Here is a 21,838-nt window from a genome sequence, read left to right on the forward strand (position 1 = left end):
AAAATATTGATGATGGTAGTAATGTTCAAGTATATGAGCTACGATTATCGACGTTTACCGTAACACTGGCTACTGCTCTTGACAAATAAAAAGGTCGAAGCGTCACAGATTTATGCTCAGACTAGTCGTAGCTTATGAAGAATTTTGCCCTTAAATTTTAAAAAATTCATATCTTTAATCAGCTTAAATATGATAAGTGATCGAATCAACCAGCAACGGTAAGCGTGCTTTCAGATACCCGTCTCCTTAAATTGGTAGCACGTCATTATACTACAAATACACAGAGAAGCATTGTTCTAATGAAATGAATAGGCGAAGCTGTATTGCTAACGCTACTGTATCAGCTGCGCTTTATTTGTATCTATTAAAGTAAGGAAATTTCTCAACTGTCGATTCTTTTGTTCGAAAAATCGCTATTTAGCTATTGATGTCAATATGGGTCATGTACGCACACTTTACCACGTACTGATGGCTCGATTTAACTGTGGTCTTTAGACTTTTTGAAGCAACTACCATTCAAAATGGTCGCATTTGAAAGCCGTAAGAAATAAATACCTTTGACAAGCTACAGGTTTGTTTCCATTAGTAGTACTATTTCGTCTCTAATTCTATTTATTCTGTAGTACGACAGTCCGTCGATGTAGCTGGTATGGGATCGAGGGTCTAAAATTTAACGCTATCTATTTGATGGAAGTGTTTGTCCTTTTTTTATGATTTTCGTTCGATCACGACTTTGTCAACGAATCGAATTCTGCTCACAGAATGAAAGCAGGGTCCCCTTAAGCCATTTAAAGCCGCTCATTTTTTAAGCGATGCTGGGTAATTTGATAGAACTCGTAAGAGCAATTCAAAAAAGTACCTTAGATCCGATACGTGTAGGTGGCTTTGAGCGTGTACAGGGCTTTTCTAAATACTGGACAGCCCTGTTATATTTGAAGGCTTTGGGATGAACAAGAAATCGATAATTTACCATTACGGTCGATGAATAGCCATGGGCCTGTAAATCACCACGCGGACTGAGATATCTGTAAGGAGCACCATGGTGCGTATGTGTGTGCATGTGCATTTCTAAGTATTCGATACGACGTTGGAGAGCTGTTACTCGTATCAATACATGCGAATGAATCTGGTCCACGTACTGCATTGATTAGGGACGTTCTCTAGCAAGCCTGCACTCCCCTGAACCACATGGAAAACGTAAGTTAGATAAACGTACGCGTACCGTTATCTTTGTGTAGCTGTATCTGAATAACAGCTTATTGCCGTAGTGTGTAGTAGCTATTATGTATAAATTCACTAAAACAAGTGTTTCTAGCAAATACAAGAAGAGCCGATACGTTAGAAGGGGCGCGATACGATCCTATCATGCATGCAATCAGCCTGCTTAATTTAAGTATTCGTTTCTAATCCTGGGTAAAAATTTCTTTTCAAAATGGTTCCATAAAACCTAATTCTTATAAGAATCTAAAGAGAAACTTGTTGACCCAAAACGTCTAGAACCAATGTCGCGCTACATTCGGACCAGCTTTATCGGAACCCTGCTGAATCTTCTAGAATACTACTAGAGAATACCAAAAGGAGGTAGTTTGGTAATAGGATATAGCACAAAGGACGCCAGCATTAAGTCAACCAGTTGTGGAGGATGCTTTTAGGTATCGCGTCTTAAGAATATGGGAACAGTTGACCTATTTCGTTTGCCCAGTCACATGATTCATTCTGTTCTTTCTTGCAGCGAAATTATATCAGCATTTAGAAAGTAACGTAAATACATATCTACACGCACAGCTATGTCCTGGAACTAAGTGGTCCTGGACTACGTAAAAAATCGCAATATAACAATATTGCAACAAGGCTGAGCTGATTTTGTCAACCACTTGCCAGAATCTTCCTGGTCCCTATTGCCTTCCCTCTAATTTTCGGAACTCGATATTTGTTTCTTTTTTTTGCTTAAGATATATTCATCTTGTTAGCCAAAGGATCATCTCAGCGTCGTATCCTCTTATTCGAGTGTGCTAAAAGGTACTCCTAGTAAACTTTAATAAATACGCTTACGTAAGGAGCTTTGGTGAATCTCGTTTCAAAGGCTAAGTTGGTTCTTTTCTACTCGAAAACGGTTTGGGCGTTGATAAGCGACTGTAACAGAATAAGTTAGATACTCTAATAGCCGAGCGCAGTGAGTGTTATTTCAACAGTCAAATAGAAGTTGGCTGTATATAAAAAAACATACTTTTATTTGGTATCGCTCACTCCGAACAGTGGACGTGTTCAATGGCGTCCCATCTGTGTCGGGCAAATTTGCTTTATAATAAAGCAAACAAACCAGTTCACATTATTCAATCTGACAGCTTCAAAAAGACTAACTAGTATTTCTGATATTGAAATTGCCTTCTTTACCACTGCTTCATATCGAAAATGTCAATGTTGTTTAGGTACGCTAATCCCTCATATTGACCCGTTATCGTTTACACCAGCTACAACATAAACCGCATACATATATATGGTCTTATATATATATAAACTTATATACACATATGTTGAATTCGAGTCGATTACTTCGTTTTTGAGCTATAGGACAATACAGGCCTACTTCATGAGATCCCTTGAAGAGATATTAAAACTACCAATCAGTTATATGCAAGAAATGTCTAAACATGCCGTACATAATAACTGATCACTAAATGGATCCTTGATACGCAAGCGGTTGAACACCGAACTTCAGCCTTGGAAGTTCACAACTCAGGCCGGATTCTAAGCTTCCTCCATTATCATTGCGCTACAAACATAGTTCAATTTCGAATGAATATTCGGGATTCAGCTTATCTCAACGAAAGAACAAAATACGTCATCAAAACACTCACACACACATACACACACACACACACACACACATCCACCGGTGCCACTTTTTCGGCGTTTGTGGTTGATCTTCGTAAAGGTCATCAATCTGTCTGATTTCAGTTAAGCGCTTCTAAGAGTTAGCTATAATTGTTTCAGTTTGGCAAGCAAGAGTATTTCCTACAGAACGAAAAGATCTGCCTGTCTTTTTCTATATACGTGTAACAAGAAACTAAAAATGTAAATATATGTGGTGGTCCATTAACTGTCTGTCGCTCGCACTTATACCGTTATGATATTCACCTGTAGTACCATAAAGGAGCGCTTATATCTGTGACAAGGGTTGCCTCCGCACGTCTCTAAAACCTGTCGTGTACATGACTCACAGTCAACAAGAGTGACAAGATCCCCCGCCCCGGGGGTTGAGCAGATCAGCCTGCACCTGCCCGTGGCGCTGGTACAGCTTCGCGTTGACTACAACTAGCGCTATCCTTTATAGCCTTTTTTCATCCTGATATATTAGCACTCATTATATAGGGGAAGTTTCCTATTTTGTGCGTATGAAAACGACTTCTAATTATAGATGGATAGCCTTACCTGTAAAGTAACATTCGCATGCTTCAATCATGCGTTTCCACGCTAAAGTGCGAACCTGAAATCGTTTTGTTGTTGTTAACTTTTAATAACAGTTAGTACATCGTAAACTTCACCTCCCTGCGTTTTTCCTACGACAAACAACACACAAAATCATGCCGATTTCTTTGTTTGGACAAGGCGGTAATTTAACACGAACACACCTAACCATCGGCAACAATGCCATTTTTTATTACCGATGACTCAAACCAGAGGCAAGACACTGAATTGACGGTTTGTTGATAGCAACCTTTAGTCATTGAACTGGACGAACGTCGACCAGCTGTAAAATTAGGCCGCTAGGCTGTAAGATAATACAGATACGCCTTCTGTAACATCGTTGTACGCTTGTCGGTAGCCAACTAAAGGTGGCGAGTGTTTGGCGTGGTAGCAGCAAATACCAATGCTAACCTATACCCGGACGACGGCTTAAAGCAGTTCCGCTCCTGCTGGACAACAACAGAATAACGACGGCGGACGGAATAGCAATCAAAGAATTTACGCTGTTCTAAGTGTCGTTCTGCAAAGAAGGCGTTGTTTTGAACACGTCGAACGATAATCTCCTGCTGCCTTACAGAGCCACCTCCTTACTTTCACGTTTGCATAGGACATGCACTATAGCTGACCCGACGAGGCACCTTTCTATAGGTACAAGCCCGTTTCCAAACGAACGTGATTACCAAAAATATATAGGACTAGCTTCGAGTGACTAGTCAGACGTGGGGTGTTGGGCTGATTGTCGCGCGCGGATAGCTGTCATGTGTTGAGAACAAGTGGAAATTCAAGTCAACATTTTTTTATCGTAGAGGAATTGTCTATTAACTACCAGTACAACGATGAAAAAAGGATGGATAAGTGATGGATAGAGAGTTTGTTTTTGAACCGCTTATTATTTGGTTGTATTGCTACAACTGGTAGAGGAAACGTAAGTAAAATGCATAAATAAGTTTTACAATAATGGGGACGTTTACTGGAGAGCTGGGCGTCAATCGGCAGCGGTCCGTGCTGGTTTAGACCTCTGTGTAACGTGTCGAGCTCGTATTTTGTACGGGCACTTAATATGTTATGGTATTTATGTGTAGCACAACAGGTTTTCAACAGCCGAAACGCTGACACTGGAAAATTTGCTTACATTGACTTTCAGAATACTTTACATGTTAGGCAGCAACATTAGTCAGCTTGCTATCGTTGAGCAACTACGATCGCGTTATACGAGGCCAGCTCGGCAGGTACGGAACTAGCTTCAAAAATATCTCAGGTTTGTTATTGGCCGTTTTACGATCACTACTATAAACTGAGATTCAAATGAGCCAGCGCCGGAAATTAGCTGACCCTATACATTTCCACTCGAAAATTATACACGCGTGGAGGGCAACAAATCGACGACTTTAATAAACGTAGTTGGACTAGGAGCAAGAGTGCTAGTTAATTAGATGTTGCTATAGTAATCGAAGTATACTTAAACAAAAATACGGGGCAGTACGCAGTGCCCTTATTGAAGCCATATTGCCATTATTGGCAACCCCATGTACGGCAACGCTACTTTGTGATCCAAGTGAGTGTTTATATATTTTGAAAGAGTTTCCATAAAACGGTTCTATAAGCGGTAAAGCTAATTCGCTATCAATACTTCTTCACTTGAATTAATTAAATCTACAAAAAGGAAGTATCCGTCTGATACCATCTCTCTGAGTCCATTTTAATTAATTAACTATGAAAAACTCATAATCAATGTTTTTTTGTTTTTAGCAATTCATGATGGAGGGCTCGGCTCGCTAGAACGGTAAGCAATCACCTTGTTGCCGTGCTCCTTGCCCCGTTGATTTAATTTGTTTTCTGCCGCCAATAAAACGTAGCGTGTGCTCAAGGCTCAAAAAACATTGCTATGATATAACTACGTTCCTTCAATTGGAAAAATGCCTATTAATCGTCTCGTTTGTATAACGCAAAAATCATTCAGCTCCGTATCTGTGCCCTTCGCATGGTCTTTGTAATATTTCCTTGCAGATCATTTCGGAGATTTTGAGAACCTTTGGGCCATACACAATGAGGAAGAAATCAGGTACTCATGTAAATTGCCGAGTAAACATGTAGAGGACATAATTTGAATTTCACTAATCCAAACGTACTATAACCAAATTTCGATTGCAACTTATTCTTGACGAAAAAGTAAGCAGGGTTTTTCATCGAGGCCGGTGTGAGAGGTTCTGGTCAAATCAAACCAAGCTTGCTTGAGCGGAAGCTAGGTGGATAAATGAATCCATATGAATATGTGAAAGAAACGAATTTAAGCCTTTATGAACGTAAACGTCTGAAGGTTCCGTGTGAGATCACCGACTGTATACAGTTGAAGACGCCGGATTCTTAGTACGCTTTCTGAACTTCACTCATGCGTAACTATGAGGTCTCCTCTGGAAGCAATTTGCCCATAATAACAATGTGTAATCAGATAAAGACTCGCGTTGTCTTAGTTGTAGCTAGAAAAAGCGGGTAATCGTACCACTAACGCCTTTAACCGTTGTTCTGGCTAGATATTGTGCGCGTATAATGTTTTTAAACTGTGTATTAAATGCACATTTTTCAGTGGGCTGTTACTAAAGTGGACGAGACTTGGTTACTTAGGCGTAACTTGAATTTGATTAATTTTGGTTTGTGATTATCAACTTAAGCGGCGTGAATTTATGTTTCGTATTCGACGGAGGCACACTTCGTTCATACTAACAGCTAGCCGTCCAAAGGAACTTTTATAGTATATATCTCTATATTAGATAATGTAAAGCACGAAACATTTGAGTATCAGAGAGATAGCTTCTAGTGGTTCCTTGAGCCTTCTGATACTTTCAAGAGAAACAATGAAGCTTGTTTACATTTCGGCACCCTGTTGTCTAAGTCATTTCTAGAACCGAATGATCCTTCCAAAAGATTTCGACCTAAGCTACTGTGATTATAGAATTTTATTTATCAAACGGATCGATAATCATCTGAATGGTAATAAATGATGCTTACTATGTGATTGTAATGTATTTGTTAATGTGTTTGCCTTCCTGTTAAAAATGGCCACATGATTGAGATGGGTAAACCGGGATACAAATTTGCTATACGCTACCGTTTATAAACTCTCATTAGCGCTCAGAAAATAAGACTGAGATTCCCCAGCTTTCTTTTAATAATACTAATAATAACTTATTTCACGTTTCGGTATTGTCCTGAAACTTAATTTCTACCCTATCTCTTTTTATAGGGCCTTAGAGTAATGTGAGAAGCAGTGATTTCTTGGTAAGTTGTATTTTAATCGCCTCCAAAGAAAGCGTCGTCAAGTAGAGTTGATGATGTTTACGACAAAATCGTTTAAGACAAAAGTTTGAAGCGTAACAAATATAAAACTGCCGTATCTTCATTTAACGTCTTTCCGATTATTATAGAGATACGTTATTACCTCTGTATTGAAGCATGCCCCGACCATCCCGGTACCTACGTTATATTATATTTGATAGAAAAATAAGCGGCCAAATAGCCCAATCTCTACTTGAAGGATTCGAGTTTAACACAAGAAACGTCCCTGAGGTGACATAAACAGGACCCGATCATCCATAGCATGAGTAAACAGGAGCTCAATATTTAATCGGCATTAGATATGACATTTAAACGCATTTGTGTTTCTCCCCTTGTGGGCGTTTGTTAATATTTACGACGGGCTTGCCAGTTTGTTTCCCGTCCGTCCATGTGGTTTAGAATTGGCAAGTGGTGTAATACCAATACCATTATTTCTTTACTGTTGAACCAAAGTGAAATAATTCCAGAATGCGAAAAAATTGCAGTCTTTCAGCGTGACATGTATTAGACCGACAATGACTTTTATCGCTAGAGGAATATTGTTGGGCCTGTGTCCTGTGCATGCTAAAGTCATTCGCGAGCGTGGCCTCGAGGTACAGAAATTACCACTTTAGCATTGACAGTCGCTGTGTGGTTGTCCGCCACGGCGGAACGTATAATCAGGACAATCAGAGTTGGGCCTCAGTAAAATTTAGTTATTGTTAGTTGACCAATGACTTGTGCTCGTCATTATATATTATAATATCATGATGCAGCAACGTCTAACCAGCGGGCATCTGCTGACAAAACCCATATGTACCAAGAAATTACAAAAAGCATTACCGCTTATCTTTTTACCTCCTTGGACGACCGCTGGGGCAATAAACGATACTTTCGCACTCATAACCGTTTCCTTTAAACATTGACCAATGGCTCATCTTGCTTGCCTAGAACCAAACCATAATCTGCATAGTACAAATAACACACACTTTTAGGAATATTGTCCTATGTTGAGGCTCTCGAATAGTCATAACGACAATTTGTGAGTCAAAACTTTATCGCCTTTTCATATGATGATTGATGCCAAAAAAACTTAAGAACATGTATTCAAGGCAGGCACATCAGGGGACAGGCTATCATATTCCTTTCTTTCCTCTCTAGTTGACATAGGCCAAACCGGCACTGTCGTACTTATCGAGTCTACTCAAACAATACCAGCTAGAATCAGCTCTCTAATAATAATCATTTAGGACCTTTCCAGCGAAAATGCATGCAGGACAATACTGTAATGATAGTCACAGCTTTAGTTCACTACAGTTGGTGTATCTTGAGCTGGTAACTTGTCCTAAAATTTTCCAACAAAACATTAGCAAATTTGCAATTGGTGGCAATTGGAAATTCAAGTAAATTTCGCTACGTTCTGCTAGTAATCGGCGAACGATAAAGCATCACTAAGGGTTCGCTAAAAGAATAAATACTGTTTCATGAGATTGTATCAGCCCATCTCGCGGGTAAGGTCTATTTATTTGGCCTGTTCGCACGCCGATTTCACCTGGCTTCAGGCTCGACTCTACAGATACACTTTAATGAATCATCGGCTGATAGTCAGCTCAAACTACAAATGTTTTTGGAATATATAGACGAAGAGCAGCTGAGATCTGGAGGAGGCGATCAGTCTGATTTTAAACATGGTCAATCCGCTTGAAGCCAATGCAGTCACTCCTGCGGACTATAATAGCATGGAGGAATGGCGCAGCTGAAAGTTCATATCGAACGGTAACTACTTGCTGAAGCTATATTTGTTTTGATTAAAATTCAATACTCGGATTAATCGCATGTTATCAGCTTGAACTGTCTTTGACTGTTAGTTGTAGTTTAACAGTCACAAGTGCCTTTCAACCGAGGCTGCCCGAGAACAGAATCTCCTGACTCTGGATACTCCTGAACTCTGACAGCGAATTTGGACCAGTTTGCTCCGTTTCGGCCGTGGTATATTTACATGATTTTATATCGTGTATTAAATGTGTAGCGTCAACCTTAGTCAAGCGCTATCTGCACGAGCTTATCGCAACAACAAGATGAAGATCTGTTTAAATGGACGAGTTACATGTAGCGCTGAAAATAAGAGAAGAATGATATGTATATTGGTTGTGCTTCCGCCCGCTAGCCTTTACGGCAAAGTCCTAAATATTATCACATAGGCCATATGCAGGTAGATAATTTCCCAGTACTGGCTTTGTTATTTTAATGGTGTCTTCTTGGCTGACCCCTGTTTCTGCAGGAACTATAAGTACATTGTATCCCAACATATTGACACTCGAATTCTTCACAAGCGCTTGATATATGCCGAACTTGTTATCACATTTCTGACTAAAAAGTCCAATAACGTTTTTCATGAAAAGCCTATATTGCCGTCAAATATCTTCTAGATAAAAAAAAAAAAGAAAAAGGCCTTGGTGGAAAATGCGGTAAGTTATTTGGTTAAATAAATCCATGACCGGCATGCCCAGCTTAAGCGCATTGAATAGCCTCAGACAATATTTACCTTGTAAGTTGTATGTTTATTCTAGCAGATATGACGTTTTTGACTTTTTTTTTTGAGATTTTTTTTTGAGATGAATAAGTAGCACAAAACAGGACGAAATTTTGTAGCGATCTTGCATATACAATAACAAGGATAGATACAATTTGCCAATATGCCTATAGTAAGTTGTTGTGTAATTGTCCCTATTTAACCACCAATACTATCTAAATGAAGCTTGTTTCTACAAGAAGTTCTCTGCAAAGCGTCAAATGGTATAGGGCACAGGCGTTATTTAATGCCTCATTTTTTATTTGAATCCAGAAAATGTATAAGGTATTAAACACTATTGTCCCAATTATAATCTTTATACGCACCTTATGCGAAGTGCCTTCTCCATATGGAACCTAAAAACTGTCTTTTACCATTTTATACATAATATCTGTACCAATTCAAAAAGAATGAATGACGTCTTCTACTAATAACTCGGGGTCACCCTTCGATTGATCTTCCTTTCCCGAGGCCAGAATCAGTCCTGCAGGCCGTACTCGCTGAAACCGTTAAAACGTCAATGTAGGCCTTGTTTACTAGGACTGCGCATGTCAGTTAATTTACAATTTTCCAATACAGCCAACACAAGGCAATAGGTACTTTCTTTTTTTATTATAGTCTTTTCAATCGAAAAATAGCTAACGAACCTTTACTGATCTTTCAGAAGATGATACAAATTAAGGATGTTGCCTATTCACGTTGGAGACCCCCGATACGGGGCACGCTACCAAGCTTTATTATAGGTAAGTCTTGTCTTTTTTTCACGTTGTTTACAATTGCAAATTGGAATGACCCCGATATGTTGATTATATGGCAAGCCTTTTTAATCACCTTTGATTTCCATATAGAAGGATACTGAAGAACGTATCTATTTACCATTCTGTACAAAATCGTCTCGCGTCTGTAGCATGAGCGCTACTCAGAATTCAGCTGATTGCTTTGATCCTTTACAAACATAGTCTGTACACATCATCGCACAAATATCAACTATCTTACATTTAAAATTAGTGTTGTTATTTGTTTTTACGTCTGCTGCATTTCTTCCTATTGATATCGTTCTATTGTCAATTGCCTATTAAACATAGCATTTTTGTGACGATAATCGCATGACTACCTATTTTACAATACAGTGCTATAGATGTTAGCTTCTGCCTTCTTTATTGTTGCTCCGTATCAAACTCTATCATAAAGTCAGCGAGTCTACCTAAGCCGAATTAAATAGGTATATGAATAGATAAACGGAGAAGCTAATCAACTACGCCTGAGGGACACATGAAGGCTGCGAGGCTGAGCGTGCGTACCTAATGGTTTCGAGCGGTAGTGTTCAAAAGATTTCAGAGCCAGAAAGGTATAAGGTAGTTCAAGCCGAGAGTCTGCCAAGGAACAACTAATATATAACACACTATGGGAAACAAATTTTTGCGTATATATTTGCTGGTCAACTTTAATGAAAATATTTTTTTCCCACTCTGTTGTTACCTTCTACCTTTTGGTAACTGTCTAGTAACTTTATTAGTTTTGTTCGATATCCGCAACATTGCTTTCGACTCAAAATAATGCCTTTTTTTTTTAAGAAATTGTAAACTACGGTTCCACAGGCTTTTTGTATTGCTTATATCCTCCTAGCTATATTATCGATCCTTTCCCTCATTTGTATTCTCAGTCTAACTTCGTATGTGCTTTCGCTCAAGCCGCTCTTACCCGAAAAGTCCCCCACCCAAAAGCATGTCGGGGACGCGTAACGACACCGGATCGAATGCCGGGCGGCTGCCTTCTATATTGCGTCCAGGCTATTTGAGGTGTGGGCGTTCTTTATTAACATCGAATTCACATATGTCACTATAGACACAAATGACCTTTTCTGCAGTTCCCCACTGACTGTGAGTACCGCAGGCAATAATTTCTACATATTTCGGGATATATGAGGATAACACTCGGGAAAAATCTTCACCGATATCGGCAGATTTGTTCATTGGTTAGGATCAGCTCATCGATCCTACTAATTTGTAGAGCCTGAAACGCCTAATACAGTTGGATAGCCCCAGATCTACGCATTGACGAGCTCTGTATCAGTGAGGTTGTACTTTACAAATAATGCAAGAACGTCCTGTTAAAAAAACACAAATTCATCATTTATCTGCGAGTTGAGCATGACACATCGTCATGACTAGGAAAGTTTTAATCGTACATGAAACGGGCTAACTTTTCATGTCGAAATTGTAATAAATATGGTTTACTTAATTGTTAATGTGTTTTTATATTACACAAGCATTCTTATTTTACTAATAACGATCTGATATCATCTAAATATAAGTGAGCTTTGTACGAGGACACCAATATTATTGCTATTGTTTGTTTTAGGGACGGTGGTCGGCTTTTCAATGGCAATGTTTATTATCATGGTTATGGAAAAACCCATGCAACCAATTTCGTATGGACGATTTTTACAACTGCAACAGGCAATGTTGCAGCACCAGAACGGGCCACATCATGACGATTACGAAGATGCTGAACTTCTGCCGGGCGAAGATGTCAAAACCCAGAATTTTCACGATCACAAACAAACTTGTAAGCAACAACATGCATAACCATAGAACACGGATCTCCTATTGTAAACTGAATTGCGAGTGCTACTGTCTCATTAAATTGAGGTAATGAAGATGATGTGTTGATCTGGCCAGCTTATCTCCTGATAGGGCGCTCGGCCATCTAGATCTATAACAACCTGTACGTGTAGTATTTAATTTAATAAGCAAGATTTATTAAGTTCTTCGGTAAATATGTAATGATAAATCAGCTACAGGAGGCCGTGTTGAAAATACATAAGAAGAAGCAATGTCATAAGTGTTATATATATGAAGTGTTATAAGTGAAACGTTTGCAAGTGAAAACTGATTTGGCTTGGTCGAATATCGGTTAAATAATATAACCTAGCAAGCTGTAACGTGTCATGTACTTGTATAGTTAGAGTGTCCTTTATACGTTGCACCCATCACGATAGTTTCGAAGGCCAGGGTTAAAAGGATGTTGAAGTGTGACGGACACGTCCTGTGAGGTACATTAATTTGATAGAGAACTGAACTAACACGAAATTGAGAGTCACAATCGTAAAGCTCTCAAATTATTTTCCTTTTAATATATCTCTAGTAATATTCCAATGTAAACCGTATATATATATATATATATAATCACAATAAGAATTGTGAAAAGCTGTACCTACAAGGGTTCGTCTACCAAAGCTTCCCTATTCGTGCTGGTGTATTTTCTTGTTGCTTCTTAATCCCTTTGGGTTTCTTGCTCAGTTTTATTGGTAACTCGCGTATTACTTTTTGTGTATAGTACTACGCGGATGAATTTCCGAGGTTTTCCCTTAGCACAGTTGAGGCAGCTGGCATAAATTAGTCTGCTAAAAACAAACACACGGATGAAGCCAACATTGTGGTGTACTAATTATGAGTTAGCTAACTATTTACAATGATTGTGCTATTGTTGTTTTCAGATAGTGATGATCTCAGCGAAAAGGTACGGGTTCTTTGTTGGGTGATGACAAACCCCAAAACGCATTCGAGTAAAGCTAGGCATGTTCAGTTGACATGGGGTAAACGGTGCAATATATTACTGTTTATGTCGAGCCAAAAAGACAACAACCTGACCAATGTGGTGGCCCTGAAGATGGATGCCGAGGACCGAGAGCACCTATGGCAGAAGACTAAGCTTGCCTTTGAATACGTAAGTGATTATTTAGTTAGTTGAAAGTTTTTTAGTTCCGCCCAAAGTTATTCCGCTTTTTACAGTTACCAGCAGCGGTAAGGCTCTAGTGATGCCAAAGGGGTTGTTGTAATTGACTCTTTCGGGACTAAAGCTATACTAACCAACGATCCCATTTGTTTATTGGGACCAACCCGTAAACATTCTAAATGGGTCTCTCTCGTGAGCAGTTTGTGTAATTTTCCCTTTCGAGTTTAAACTGAGAAGCACATCAACCAATACTTTTGCTTAAATTCGACTGCTCTCTGTGAGCACACAGCTGTACACGAGGCGCAGAACACAATTTTGGACATGTCGCGCCGATTGATTCTGATTTCAAAGGCGCTTTTTCGCTCGGGATGACTTTATTTGCTTGATAACGGCCTGGTAGAACGAAAAGGTACTTCCATTAGCGCTGCTATTGTAACTGAAAGGTAAAATATACCAGACTCCATCGTAAGTAATAATTTACAACTCGTAGGGAAAGTGTAAAAGGTTGAGAAATGAATAGTTTACCGATGAAAAACACTGCTATGAAATCCTGAAGTTTATACTGGGAAAATTAGGTTTGCACATCTAAAAAGCGTGATAGCTACAGTATTTGAAAAGCAACAGAACTTTCTAACAAGGAAAAACTTATCGTTCGGCAAGACAACGCTCGGGCATACATAGCGGTAGTAACTAGGGTTACCGTTATACTGCTGCATGGTGAATCTTTGATGCACCCATCATATTCATCTGAATTCGCACCTTTCAACTATTATCAATTCTGAAGTTTTCCACGACCACAGGAGGCCTTGTCAAAGATGCCATGTTGTCTTTCTAAGCACCGCAATAGCAGTCCCTACAAACGAGGTATTAATTATTAAACGGCATTAACGCGGTATTCAATTGATAGCTGAGTCGTCTATATTTGAGGTAGACAGTTTCTGACAAATGAATTTTGCTAGACATCAGACTAAGCCATATTTCATATTATCAAAAAAGACTTTATGGTAGGCTTGTAAAAATTTTTTGTCGCCTTATACTTCCATCCCAGGGTGCATCGTTGCAAGGGGCCGGTTAGCGCTCTTGCAAATCGCTTTCAAAAGCATGACTAGGAAAAACGTAGTGCCTTTCAGGAGCCGTCTGTTTGTAACACGCGGCCTTTGTGGTTTCTTTAAAAAAATTTCTCATATCCGTACGTTATATTACACAACATTAAGAAGCGTAACATAGAAACGTAAAATGGAACTTCTCAAAAATGAAAATTTATGAATTCAACTAGACTTGTACGATCTTATGATATTTTATTGTTAAGCTGTATGTACGAAATGTTTGACCGCGACCAGGAAAGGTGGAAAATATAATTTGGAAGATTTAGGACTCAAAAAGGACTCATTAGTTTTAAAACCTCTTTTTGCTACGCGAATCGCGAAATCGCACCTGAAGTATTCCTTTTTATAGTCTATAATAATAGCAACTTTCGATTCACTGGACTGGATTTGGTATACAAAATCTTATTCGCTTTTGTTCGAATCTGATCTTCGTCGCCAGTATCGACCCACCGTTGAATTGACGAAGACAAACGGGCTGCGTTTTTTAGGCTGAAGATACTAGTTTTGGACTTAACAAGCCGCTGTTGAGTGCTATCAACAGCTGATAGAATGTCTAACGGCAGTGCCGGGCGCACAGTTCGAAAGCCATCAGCTATAAGGTCTTCGCCGCAAAGGCCAGATGGTAGCTTTTTCTATTTTGGTGAAAAATGAATAGACGTGTTGAAAAATGCTGTTTTCCGTTGCCCGACATACCTATCCGTAATGTACGGACTCTAGGTCGTCAAAGGGGCTAATTGGAAGTCGACACAAGTCCGTACTGAAGGTAACTAACCTGAAGAATGCCGGAGAACGACAGCAAGCAAAGAACAAGCTTTTCAGGTTTGACGCTAGGATGATTCGTCGCATACGTTAGATCTTCAAAGCAAGCAGACGGTAACCTCAAGTAAGAGCGGGCTGCATCAGAGTGTGCTGCTCGGCACTAATCGGTAGATGTGCTTCGCAAACGCTCCTATGCCTAAGCCGCACATGCAAATAGCCCTACACTTCACCACAGCCTGACTGTGATAAAAATTTGCGATTATCCATAACAGAAATTTAACCAAATTTTCGTTTTGTTGTCTTCACCAGACTTTGGGAACATCACAACGCAATCCAGCAGTTAGATCATACCCAGGATAAAAAAATATTATCCATTTGTCCAGATATAGCTAGCTGGCTAAAACGGCAATAATAACTAAAAGTGAAGTCTCATTTGAAAAGAGATGATGTAAACGACGATGCCCTTCGACGATTTTCATGTCGTCTATATTGGTTGCTTTTGCTCAAACGGCTTCGACCACTCAACTGACGCAGATTTTATCAACTTGTGTTCTTCAGCTCCTGTATATATTTAGCCTTCGTTGACGAAACACGTTTAACTTATCTTTGATATAGTGCAGTTACTCCACGTCCAGTCTCTGGTAGAATCCTTATATGGGAGCATTGTAAAAGTTCCATGAATTCCATGATACCGGGGTGCGTTACCATGTGGAAGTAAGGTCAGGTGAAACATGAACAGTTAATTCTTGTTGGCCTGATTTCTCTTAAGTCTGACAGAAGCTGCTGAACCTGGCGCCGTATTAGAGATCTGTAGAAGTACAGACAGATTCAACTGATGACATCACCATGACGATTCTGATGAAGTACCAAAATTTATCTTTACCTTCGATCAAACCGAAGCCATCCAATACGTCCGATAGGCTGTTCATGATGGACAACAATTAAGGTTCATCTTTAGCGCGTACGCAGTTCGGCTAACTTAAAAATATACTCATTTTACTGTAGACAAGCTAAAGACGAACGCCCAAAAAGTTTTATATGCACGTAACTTAGCAGCGGTACGCAAAGTAATTCGTTATCTAGAAGTTATCCTGCAACTCATTTAAATATGTACTAATTGTGCTGCTACGTATTGATATGTTTACATTTCTCGTGTCCACTTCTATCATAACCAATTGAGTATTTAAGCTAGCTCATGTTAAAATTGATTTTTGTATCAGATGATGCCTATCAAGTTTCTGATACAGACCTCATGCTAGCTATTTCTTAATGGGAACATGTCAAGAGGATTTGCCCTGAGTAAAGAAATAATGAAATCTAAAGGCCCTCTTACTTCCAAACTTGTTCATATCTTGTCGAGATTTTCCTTAGAACACCGAGAAAATAACCTTGTGGCATTCGAGCTCAATGATTTGCTGTTCGAGAACATGTTTCGTAAATTTCGTTTTCAGAGAGACGTCTACCTAGCATAGTCAGGCCTACCTATTCGGCTAATTAACATTGGTATGTATTTTAGGCGCGCCAACTCGTTCTCCTAGCGTGTGGGTCCTTCACAATCAGGCATCCGTTTTGAAGACAGCAAATGTGCTGACAGCCTTAAAATTTATATTAAGTGTCCATTCATTTTATGCGAACGACAGGGCGTGTAAATCTACATTTTTTCTTATATAAGATATTGCTCAGCCAAAGCAGTGTTAGCCTTTGTCTCTATTAAAGCTGAGATAGGTCTTAGAAAGGTCGACGATTGTAATGTTGAAGCGAGACGCCTCCATCGGTTACGTATGAATAAAATAGCTAGTGCATGAGTTTCTAAATGTGTTATTTGGATTTTAAGGGCTGTTGCGATCGATACCATAGGTAATTAACGCATTAAGTTGACCGATATTGACGTAATAATTAATTGGATTATTTACCGAACAGGTACACAAGCATTACCGGGATATGGCTGATTGGTTTCTCAAGGCTGACGACGACACATACGTGATTGTTGAGAACTTAAGGTACTTCTTATCGAGACAAAATACAACGAACCCAGTTTATTTTGGGCATAAGTTTAAAAGGCATGTCAAGGAAGGATACATGAGCGGCGGCGCCGGCTATGTCCTGTCAAAGGAAGCTCTTGATAGGTGCGGTGGTGTTCTAATTGCTTTACTTTTGCTAATTATATTCTGCATTTTAGCCTGTCAACCAGATCACCCATGTTCAAAATAAAGGCTTACATTTGCTATATATAGATCTATTCATTTGCTGTTTGTTTATAGTCAAATACCCTGTAATAGTGATCTTTTTTGTTGCAGCAAATTTCAATGAGATTTCCGTAACGGCTCCTCAGGCCAAATTCCGATTATGAGTAAATTGTCGGCGTTAGTCCCAGAACATCCAAATGTGACTGACGAAAATCATCAATCAGGTACAGGCTCCGTCGTTGTGATCGATGGCGAAGGCGATACTTTAACTCAGTTCTGTTCTTTGATTTGTTGAGATAGCAGATTTTTTTTTATCAAGATTGGCCTTATTCAGCCTGTCGCGCTCTTCACTCATGGCTATGGCTGAGCCCAAGCAGATGTAGATGTCTATGAAGCGGAAAAAAGTGGACGAGACACGTTCGTGGCTGGCCATTTGGCCTGTGGCCGGTGTTTGCCGACTGAGTAGGTGGCCGCCGTCAGCTCTTCCGTTTTTAGTGAAATCGATTACTATCGAGTGCCACAATTGTTTGTGGACCTGTTGCTGTTGCTGTCTGCCCTATCCGACTGTTGAAATATCTGAAGGTGCCCTTGTGTTCATGTGTATTTGTGCATATAGTGCGGATTGTACATTTATCCACAGGTTTTGTTATTTGTTCTCTATCCTTGTCTCTCAAGCATCTGCTATAGCTGCGGGCGAGCGGTTAACAAATATATGTACTCTACGTTGTAACAGACGGTACGCTTGATTCGTTCCTGGACGAAGCGGCGAAAAAAAAGCCAGTCAAAATGATGTACTGAATAGACAAGCAAGCGGATGCAATAGGTCGCAATTATTCGTGGCGCATCTAGAGAAACCCCATCGCTTATCATGCCACACTTCAAACAATAACAGGAGTAAGATGGCTTATAAAAGGATGTAATAGTGAAAAAATATATATTAATGTATATAATGGAGTCCATGTTCCATTGGATGTATCATATCGACTTTATGTCCCAAGAGGCACAAGAATACAAGGCATTTTTGGGTAAAGTCAACTCTTTCATCGACCAGCGCTGAACATGGATAAAAAATTCTAGTGGTCTTCAATTCCATAGGAAGGTCGAAATATTTTAACGATCCGTTTGGCTTATCAAGCAAACAGGTCATTGTTAAAAGTAACAAATATGTTTTAAAAAGAGTTTTCTAACGTCGCTTTTTACCAAATATTTCAGGTAGAACTGTACAACTTTTGGGTAGTTGTATTCACATACTTATAAATCTTGTTTAGTCGCCTCCGTCTGTTGCCCTTTCCTTTGACAGGTTTGCGGAGGGGCACAAAGATGCCTGTAGAAAGGATCCAGGCGGAGCCGAAGACGTCAATATGGGTGAATGCCTCGCGAAGCTCGGAGTGGAAGCTGGCAATTCTCGAGATCAGTTCGGCGGTGAGAGGTTCCTACCGCTGAGTGCTCCGGCGCACCTTACGGACGGGCTACCCAGCTGGTTCTGGAGCTATACAGCGTATAAACAGAACGGTGTAAGAAGTTTTTAGCCTGGCAGCTGCCATATTTTGTTTGTTATGTCTTTATTATGTGCTTTGTTACATTTTGAAGGCTGTAGCAACCGTGACTCTAGGAATGAAACTACATAGACGTAGATATAAAATCAGGCTTCCTGTTTACTTCAAACTCTTTGGGTTTGCATGTGACGACTATGTGCTATACCGTTTTGGCTCACTATGTAAAAGCAGTACATACATTCTACTCGCATAGTTTTGTTCTTGTATTTCGGTTTTGCCAGGGCGAAAAAAGTATAAGCGACTCGGTTATCTCGTTCCATTACACTGAGTCGACGATGATGCACGTGATAGACTTCATGCTTTATCACATACGGCCCTACGGAGTCTACGCATGGTACGAAAAGGAGCAAATAAAAAACGAACCCAATCGACCCTTTGATAAGGAGTCGTATTAGGCCAGCAGCGATTCTTCAATAGATTTGTCGAGTCTGGCTCCTTTATTCGCAGCTGCGGTAACACTTGCAATGAATTATAAACAGAGAACAAAAGTTGAGCTATATTCCTGAGGGAGCAACATATGGTTAGCGCCAGAATTTACGAGAACTTAAAACGTCTCGAACGATCAGCGAAGAACTATTCTACTCAAGGGCGTCCAAATTACACTTGCTGGTACATGTTGAAATGATTGATTATTGTAAAACCGGAAGTAAACTCAGCGTGTACTCACCAAATTCTGTTCCTTCGATCAGTAGAGGTTTGCTATCGCATAATACCACACAGGTGACCACGAAAAAGAAGGCTGTTGACTACGATATCATCGCAGTATTTATAGACGATAACCGAAAGGTAATAATTATTTATTTATTTATTATAGGATAACTTTTTTCGTACACCGTTTTACGTTTATATGAGCGTATATATTATCATATATAACATTACATTAAGCACAGATCGTACATTCTGCTGCTGAACGTACGTTTAATTCCTGTATACGTCGAACGTAATCTGTTGTAGGTTCTATATACAGCTAGAAGTTGGATAATCATACTCGAATGCCCATGTGTAATAGAGTGAAGAAATCAACGAAATACTCTCAGAATGAACAGCCGCTAAATGATAGTCCTATAGCGTTTTCCTTTGTTGATTAGAGGCAGGTGTGACGGTTGTAGATTTAGGGTTTAGGTACTACTATTAGCAACCTTGAATTTTTTCGTAAACTCTGTTTATGTCTCTTATTTGATAGTTTAATAGTAATAAAATAACCTTTGGTTTCAATTTAACGACGAATGAAATAGCATTATTAATCTCGATCCAAGCAAATACTACTAATCTCTAAACGTTCACGGCTTTGTAAGGTCTTTGTAAGGAACGGCTGTAGAGTGCTCGTTTCTGCCGGCCAACGACGCTGAGACGGTTCATTTCACTTTGCTGGCAGCGGTGGAATAGTTGGCGATATATCCAAATGCTCGGAAAAGTTACCTGAACGGCTGCGTGATTGGCAACTTCTTCGCGTTATATTCGACGAAAATAAACCCAAACGAAGCATTAAAAGGTACGAACTGCTTACGGAGGAATGGAGATTAGGTTATGAGGCAGGCGCGACAGTCGCACATGGTTTAACTTCAAGATCGTTGTAGGGGAGGCGTGGGGTAGCTTTAAGAGCTGTACGAACAGTTGCCCTCGGTAGAGGCCAACCCGTCAAAGATGTTGTTGCCGCTGCAGTAAGGACAGGGAGATGTTTGAACGGTCTACGCGCGTTAAACGGGCACTGATGAATAAGCTGTAGGTCAATCCGAAAATCAGCGTGTTCCTGGCAAATGTCGGAAAAACAGCATCGGTCGGCTTTTTTTTTTAAAAGCATCATCCTCGTACCCTGAATTAGTTCTAGAGGTCTAAGCTTACATGGCGGACAAGCTTAGCAACCGTTTCCGGAAGCTTACAGAGTTAGAAGAAATACCAGTTGCTGTCGTTGTTCTGGAAGAGGGCATGTCAGTGGCCTGAATTCGTGGGTAGGAGTTGAGGGCAGACAAGGCAAGACACCTAAGTGGCAGGCTACAGCTGTATTAACACTAAGTCTGGAAGGCCGTCTTTCGGGGGCACCGATATACGCCTGCCGTTGAAGAAAGCCTGTCTCAGTACATTGATCATTGAGGGTAGTCTTAGCCAATTATAGGTAAGGTGCGGTAATGCAAGTGTTCCAAAATATATAAAATCAATGCTTGCACCTTCATCGACGGTACATTGTATAAGTTTGAAGGGATCACGACCAGTCCTGCAAAAATCAGGTGAAGCATTGATGTTTGTAGCCTACCACAAAAACGTTAATAAAAACATAATCCGATTGATGGCGTGATGTTTTTCTGGCGGGGAGGTACGGGCTAAAGCACGTGAGTTCATACGGCGCGCGCCGTATTGCTGAAGAGAGCCGCTTCTACTTTGATGATCAGCGATTTGTAAATCTCGCACGTCAATCTCGCAAAGGTAAGCATCAATCTCTGTGAGCAGGGTAAATCTATAATCTCGCTGTAGACACTACCGTAAGGGGTATTTCGAACTATTAGTATGTCTCAATGGTGGAGCCTATTGCCGCAGCATCGACCAGTGCATCCCCCGTCGCTCGCAAATCTGTCGGCTTGGATGAGCTGTGATAGATCGTGCCTCTGGATAAGCGCACGAAAAAACTATTTAAAGGTCTAGGTCAACGTAAAGTTACTGGGCGCCACAAAATAGTGACAGCTGGATAAGGACATTCCGTCGGATAAAAACTGTAATATGGGCATATAATATTAATTAATAAAGAAATCCGTCAGCTGCCAGCCAACGCTAAATCTAAGGCGGTTTCATTGAATATAAATGAGTTCTCTGCGTTACAACCGGGCCACCTATATATATATATATATATATATGGGTTATTTATAATACTTTAAGGTGCCCTACGGAAACGTCTGGAAAACGGAGTTGCGTAAGTTATAATGAGGTTGTGTCTTTTAGGACGACATCACGTTAATATTTCGTTTATGCAAAACCAGAAATTGCGAGAAATTCATCTACAATTTACTCCGATATTCACGTAGAGCGTTAGCTAAGTTGACAGAGGTAAAAATTTTAAAAAATAATGGATGCGTCAGTGAGTTGACGGCTACATCAGAACGTAGTGGGTAACGGGCTAAACCCGAGGGATACATGGTGATCTGGACTCGA

The 21,838-nt window shown here is 40.0% G+C and overlaps 1 protein-coding gene and 1 long non-coding RNA gene across 21 annotated transcripts in view; one reads left to right on the forward strand and one right to left on the reverse strand.

Moving 5' to 3' along the window:
- Positions 1–3,801, reverse strand: part of LOC111264278 (uncharacterized) — a 34,315-nt gene extending 30,514 nt beyond the window's left edge. For all 3 annotated transcript variants that reach the window (XR_002682798.2, XR_002682797.1, XR_002682796.1), the window contains exons 1-2: positions 3,633–3,801; positions 3,433–3,487 (exon numbers count right to left, since the gene is read on the reverse strand). This is a non-coding gene — a long non-coding RNA (uncharacterized LOC111264278). The remainder of the gene's footprint in view (positions 1–3,432; positions 3,488–3,632) is intronic.
- On the forward strand, positions 1,174–20,982 carry LOC111264272 (glycoprotein-N-acetylgalactosamine 3-beta-galactosyltransferase 1). Of its 18 annotated transcripts, XM_022840022.2 has the most exons (10): positions 4,138–4,393; positions 4,613–4,726; positions 5,218–5,251; positions 5,476–5,530; positions 10,017–10,095; positions 11,714–11,920; positions 12,852–13,081; positions 16,876–17,081; positions 18,442–18,655; positions 18,919–19,756. In XM_022840022.2, exons 5-10 carry the CDS (start codon positions 10,020–10,022, stop codon positions 19,090–19,092), a joined length of 1,107 nt encoding a protein of 368 aa, XP_022695757.1. In that variant the 5' UTR covers positions 4,138–4,393; positions 4,613–4,726; positions 5,218–5,251; positions 5,476–5,530; positions 10,017–10,019; the 3' UTR covers positions 19,093–19,756. The 18 variants fall into 18 exon arrangements, 16 of the variants coding, with proteins under 16 accessions (XP_022695750.1, XP_022695746.1, XP_022695745.1 ...); XR_002682788.2 differs by lacking the exons at positions 5,218–5,251; positions 5,476–5,530 and adding an exon at positions 19,993–20,982 and having other exon boundaries at positions 4,137–4,393; positions 4,613–4,697; positions 18,919–19,483; XR_002682789.2 differs by lacking the exons at positions 5,218–5,251; positions 5,476–5,530 and having other exon boundaries at positions 4,137–4,393; positions 4,613–4,697; positions 18,919–19,483; positions 19,652–19,756.
- Positions 20,983–21,838: the final 856 nt, after the last annotated feature.

Source organism: Varroa jacobsoni, unplaced genomic scaffold (assembly GCF_002532875.2).
Source record: "Varroa jacobsoni isolate VJ856 unplaced genomic scaffold, vjacob_1.0 scaffold_842, whole genome shotgun sequence".
Classification (NCBI taxonomy): domain Eukaryota; kingdom Metazoa; phylum Arthropoda; class Arachnida; order Mesostigmata; family Varroidae; genus Varroa; species Varroa jacobsoni.

Coding starts and splice junctions, on each gene's coding strand:
- LOC111264272 (XM_022840011.2), top strand. CDS start 4,623: ATGTTAGGCAGCAACATTAGTCAGCTTGCTATCGTTGAGCAACTACGA. Junction 11,921..12,851: donor TCACGATCACAAACAAACTT/GTAAGCAACAAC, acceptor TGTTGTTTTCAG/ATAGTGATGATCTCAGCGAA. Junction 17,082..18,441: donor TCAAAGGAAGCTCTTGATAG/GTGCGGTGGTGT, acceptor TTCCTTTGACAG/GTTTGCGGAGGGGCACAAAG.